At 38.9% G+C, this 6,293-nt stretch overlaps 1 protein-coding gene across 1 annotated transcript; it reads right to left on the bottom strand.

Moving 5' to 3' along the window:
- Window positions 1-510: 510 nt before the first annotated feature.
- LOC141630758 (uncharacterized) lies at window positions 511-1,104 on the bottom strand. Its single transcript, XM_074443517.1, has one exon. The coding sequence runs from the start codon at window positions 1,102-1,104 to the stop codon at window positions 511-513; it is 594 nt and encodes a 197-aa protein (XP_074299618.1).
- Window positions 1,105-6,293: the final 5,189 nt, after the last annotated feature.

Here is a 6,293-nt window from a genome sequence, read left to right as displayed (position 1 = left end):
GTTACCTTGTTCAGTTTTGACAGCAATAGTACCAATTCCCTCTACTGTCAATTGTTTATCATCCCCTAATCTGACCTTGCTTTTTACAGATTCATCTAGCTCCTTGAACAGTGCTTTGGTACTCGACATATGGTTTGAGCACCCACTGTCAATGTACCACACACCATTCTCTTTGTCTTGTGCTTCCTGTGTTGTTATGAACAGCTTCTCTTCTTGTTCAAAGAACATTAACATTTCCACCATTCTTCTCGATCTTCTTCTTTCGCCAACAGTTTGCCTCCTTATGGCCTGGCTTGTTGCGAATAACACTTCATTGGACCTCTTGTTGCTTGAGTTTTCTGCTCTTGGTTCTCAGATGACTGGCCAGAAGATCTGCCACGTCCTCTACCTCTGAAACCTCCTCTTCCTCTTCCTCTTCCATAAGATTTCTTTGATCTTTCTTTGGAAGGCTCCTCTTTGGCTTGAAATGCCTTCTCCTCCTTCTTCTCTAAGGATCTATTCACCCTTTCTTCAATGTGCTTGAAGAGAGCCCACTAACTCATCAAGGGAATAAGTCTCTAAATCCCTTGTTTGTTCAATGGCTGCCACCACATGATCAAACTTTGGTGTGAGACTCCTCAGAATTTTCCCCACGACATGCTCATTGGTCATCTCCTCTCCATATGCCTTCATCTGCTGCACCACTTCAGTCATTCTGGACAAGTACTCTTGCACAGATTCCTTGTCATTCATGAGAGAAGTCTCAAACTCTCTCCTTAGAGATTGTAGTCTCACCTTGACTACTTTCTTATCACCTACATATTCTTTCTGCAGAATATCCCAGGCGCCTTTTGATGTGGTGGCAGAAGCAATACGAGGAAAGATCTCCTCATCTAAGGCCTGTTGAAGTATGAACAAAGCCTTAACATCTTTCTTCCTCTTTTCTTTGAGTGCTAGATCTGGTTCAGCTGGTTTAGCATCTTCAAACCCAGTCTCAACCAGTTCCCACAGTTCCTGAGACCTGAACAATGTCTTCATCTTCAACTCCCAGAACTGAAACTTCACTCCTTTGAAAATAGGCAAATGAGAGAGCCCATTGGAACTCGACCCTGATCCATTGGACATGATGAACACTCCCTGAATCGAACCTAAAGACCTGATACCAAATGTTGTCAATGTAACAAACAATTTGGAGAAGAATATTTTTAGAGGAAGATTTTTGTGATTTTTATTGAATGAATAAAAACTGAGAACTACAACAACTTAAATAGCAGACTTAAACCAAAGCAACTAACTCCTACTTCCTCTAACTGACTCCACTAAACATGATTAAGGAATCATGCCTAAAGAATAGGACATGATCAACACTTACACCAAAATAAACTGAACAAACTAACTGACACTCCTGAAAGATAGCAACTAAGTCTGACCAAGTTTGCTGAGTGTGTGAATCATATTTCAACATTAACAATATTAAAGGTTTCAGGGAATCTAAGGCCGTTTCTACAATATAAGAAACCATTCAATTCAACCAACAACACATGTGAACTAAAAACATAATTAATGGCCTAAAACAAGAATAAGGCCAAATATCCATTTTTCACAATAATTTCATCCAACCGAATTTTTACCCGCAACCCCAGCCCTGCGACAGGTACGGGTTCAATCGCGGCTGACCAATCACACAATTGATCGACATCGATTCATCAAAGGGACTAAGGGCTCGCCGATAACCATCCAACATTGCAATTATCGCTATAAAATTCATTTTAAGCCTATTCATTACAATTTCATATCATAACCTATCCTAACATGAGCAAACTACCAATATAAGCATAATTTTACCATTAACATTATATTTACTACTAACATAATTCATTTCAAAAGATTACCCATATGTTACTTATACTAAATATAACATTAATAAACCCGAAACGACGAACAACGCATGAAAAACCGCGAAACAAGCAACGGGCCGACCCGGGCCAACCCCAAGGCTGCCATGGGCTTGCCGGGCCTGCCGGGCCTGCTGGGCCGCCACCCCCTTTCCCCCGTTTCTCCGATTTTGTTCATTTAACATCGTTTTAAGCATCAATTAATCATTCCCATTTCATTTCCATACTAATATGTGAACTTAAACATACAAAAGACATGAATTTAACACATATTTTCATGTGAAATAAACTACTCAAATAACAATCACAAAATCATACAAAAAAAAAACAAAGAATGTGACATTAATTCGTCGAGTAACTCGAAATATGTTACCTTTAGCAACAAAATGAACAATTAGCACCTTGAACACCAAACCCTAATATGCAATCTAGCCACTATCTTCAACTATATACGAGTCTCCAAACTCGTCTTCTAAATCTTCACCTAAATAAACAATAAAAACACAATTATAAGCACTAATAATCAAAACCCTAAAAATGGTGGACAAAATAAATTTAGGGCAAATGAATTTAATACATACTAGGATGTTGGAAATGAAGAGAGGATTCCAAATATGTAATCCTTATGAAATTTGGAGTAGAAACGAGTAAATTACGATGAAAATTAGCTTAGAAAAGCTTAGGTTTTGATATAAAATGGTGTTTTTAGATAGAATAGTTTAGAATGTTCAAGTATAATGAAGTAGGAAAAGAAAAAAAAAACAAAGGAAACGAGGAAGAGGAGGGTGCCGTGGAAGGGAGGGGTGAGGAGCGGGTTTTCGGCGAAATTTTATTAGTCGGTTTTGGCTCGTTTCGACAATAATTAGAACCGTTTGTCAAACGCAAATTCTGACATTGCCAAAATTCTTAAACACGAGTTTACAAGAAGATTGAGTACTCATATGACCCATTTCCAAAATCGTTTGCCCAATTTTCAAAAGAATAGCCATTTTTCCCGATATGCCCTTATTTCGATATAAAAGGTTTTTACATGGTTTAAACTATTTTTAAACATTTCGAAACTATCAAATTAAATAATTTACTTCAAAATATAATAGAATTACATTTCGTTGAATTATTATTACTTCAAATACATTAATATTAAATTCAACTTGATTAATAAATTACTTTCGCAAAATAATAACGGTCCGAAATTATGGGGTGTTACATCTGACCTTTTAGAAAATGTTATAAAACGTGTTGCAAATGGGTATTTGAACCCGGTTTGATTTGAAGGGGTCGTTTAGACCGCATTTGTTGATTTGAAGAACTAGACTCGAATAATCATCATTATTTGATAATATTCGGTGTCGGGTTCGGTTTGACAAACTTGACATGAATAGTTTTGAAAATGATTATGGACTAATTGTTTTAAGTCCATTTGAATGTAATTAGTCGGTACTCATCATCGTACCCGGGTTAAAATCCGGCATGGTATGTAGAACCAAGGATGACTTTGTGTTGGTGACTAATATGTTTATTTGAAAATGTAAAGAAATGAAATAAAAGGCTTTAAAATACCTTCTAAATGTCATTAACCAAATATTATCACCGAAACACGGATTTAACCGTCATGGTATGAGGAACCAAGGGTGAAAAATGCTTTATGGTTAAAACATGTGAAATAAAACAACAAAGGTTCGAAAATACTTGAAATAGTGAAAACCGATTAAAAATATGAAAAATGGATTAAGGGAAATGACGAGAACAAACACGGTTGATTTCAGGTCTGAATACCCCATTTAGGCGCGAGCTAGTTGGCGACCTAAGGGGCTTCTGCCTCAAACCAAAAATCAGTTTTGGCTCGTTTATTCCATGTTTTGGTTCATGTTATGCATGTTTTAGCATGTTAGAGTCATGAAACAAATGAAAACATAATAAAATAGGATTTTTACACCCTCATACTTACATGTTTGGTTATGGCGAGTGACCGACGTAAGTGTAACAACTCATTTGATCGGAAAAAACTTGGTTTAAAACCGTTTTGGTAAGTAAAAGAGTGTTTTAAAAGTTTAGTGATGGTGTAGTGGTCGAAGTGGTCGGTCAAGTGGTTTAATGCACGATGACGGTACCAAACAATGTGTAAGGCTCGTGTTTACGATCGGTAGGTCGTAAATACGCGTCGGGTTGTGACTTAAGAAGTTGAGTCGATAATTTTAAGGGAGAAAAGAGGGGGCGGACACTCGCGTGAGTCCCAAATGGTTGGCATTTGAGGGGTTTTTATAGGAGAATGAGTGGTTGTGTTAGTTTTGAGCGATGTGGCCACCTGGGCTGCTCAAAGAGGCGCGAGCCACGTCGCGGGTCTTCGAGCTGTGTTGTCACTTTCACAACAAACGCAATCATGATTTGTTCTATCCTAGGTTTTGTAGTCACATGTTTGGTACTTGACCAACATTAATCCGGGAAAACTTAAGGTAGAAGGTTTGAAATGTTTTGTTTTTTGTGGTTGACTCGGTTTGACTCGTTGTTGGAGTCGCGATTTGAATTTTTGAGTCGGTTTTTGGTCCGGTGTCGGTTTTGACTCTAGTTAGTATCATTGCGACCTCGTCGTCGTGCATTATACACTCCAGGTATTTTTAAAATGTTTTGAGATGTTTTATTTTCGAAATCGTTTTAAGTTTTCCGACGTAAAGTTGTACACAAACTGTCGATCAAACGCCGCGATTCCAAAACTTGTTGTAGTCCGATAATCATCGGGTGTTTGTTGGAGTCTTAGCAGATACTGGGTATCTACACTTTCAATCAAAAGTCGTAAAGCATTGTATGGTTTTGTGAACTCTCTTCCAATGTTCAAAGTCGACTCAAGAAGTATAAAGTCAAGTTCGGTGAAATGGTTTGTTCCTTTTCTAGCAATCAAAGTATGCCCAATAACCTTATGCCATACTCTTATGCCCGGATGATGGACTAAGAGAGCACGACAATCATGATAAGATGTAAATTCTTTTCCGGTAATGGCCTTCCATAAGGGAGCGGGGTCATACTTGGTAGGCTTCTTTGTATAAGTCGGGTCATCACTAAGGCCAAATATTTTACCAAACTCTCCATAAGACAAACATCAATCAACATTTTCGAGACGAAACTCAATATTGGTTTGGGTCTCCACCTTGGTGACTTTCAAAGAGCTGAAAAACTCCAAGGTGATGGAAGAGTAGGTCAATTCTTGCATTTCAAACAATGTACTCAATCCCATAGACTCGAAAAAGGTCTTTGTTTGCTCTAGGACACCCAATTTCGACAAAGTGTCTTGACAAATGAACTTGGTGGGAAAGATAGTTTTCTTAGTAAAGGAAATAAATTTCTTCCTATGGGAGTCGGAAGTGAAAATTACCTCTGGATAATCGGTTAGTTGTTCAACAACCGGAGTAGTAGAAGTAGTAGCTTCCATAGGAGGATCTTGCTCTTGAATTTCCAACCTTGCATTATGAACTACCAATGCCTTTGATGCTTGAATAGCTTGAAGAGCTTGTTGTCTCTTAGACATGTTCTTCTTTTGGGGCTGCGTGACATCCACCTTTTGTTCTTGCCATGCTCCTTTACTTAGTAACACCGAAGAAAGCTTGAAATCTTCAATTTCTAGTAATACCCAAATCGATTTAGGTTATTTGAATGTTGCCTTGTATCCCAAAAATCGACTCAAACCTTGAAGATGTTGGTGTTTTAATCACTTGTTGTTGGCAAAGGAGTGATTTAATTTTGTTTTGAGGAAATTTGGATTTGATTTGGTTGATTTTGGTTGAGAAATTTGTTGTTGGTTGATGGAGAGAATGAAGGTTTTGGGGTTTTGGGGTAGTGTTTATGTTTGGATGAATGAAAATTAATTGGGGAAAGGGGTTTTTAAGACCCGTTGGATTTGAAAACCAGAGAAGAGACGAGCGGCCTGGCGTCGGGACTAGCGTCTTTTGCTGCAGAATTGGTTCAGAAAAATGCGCTGGGGACAAGCGTCTTATCAGCAAGACGAGCAGATTCTTGATTTGGGACGAGCATCCTAAGTTGGAGACGCTCGGATTCCTTTCCAGGGAGAAATCCTAAAAATTGCCAGTGAAAAGACGAGCGGATTTCCTCTGGGACGACCGTCCAGGCTGAAACGATCGGATTCTTTGGTATGACGCTCGGATTCTCAGTCAGACCCAAAAGTTGCTTTTCCCAGATTCTCAAGACGAGCGTCTTTGGCCCTGGATGCTCGGGTTCTCTTCAGGACGAGCGAATCCTCGCCGGGTCGCTCGGATTGTCCCTCTGCCACACGAATTCAGGTCCATCCGTGGGTGCTTCGTAACCCGTGTCATTTTTACCCTTTATTTCTTGTGGTCTTCATTGTGGGGGTACTACAAAGGCTTGGATAGCTTAGGCAAACGCTATCCCCACACTAAGGTAAAACACTAC

Source organism: Silene latifolia, chromosome Y (genome assembly GCF_048544455.1).
Source record: "Silene latifolia isolate original U9 population chromosome Y, ASM4854445v1, whole genome shotgun sequence".
NCBI classification, from domain to species: Eukaryota; Viridiplantae; Streptophyta; class Magnoliopsida; order Caryophyllales; family Caryophyllaceae; genus Silene; species Silene latifolia.
Note: the sequence above shows the minus strand (reverse complement) of the source record. Positions and strands in the feature narration are given on the sequence as shown.

Excerpts from the sequence above, each read along its gene's own strand:
- LOC141630758 (XM_074443517.1), bottom strand. The coding sequence starts at position 1,104 with ATGTCCAATGGATCAGGGTCGAGTTCCAATGGGCTCTCTCATTTGCCT.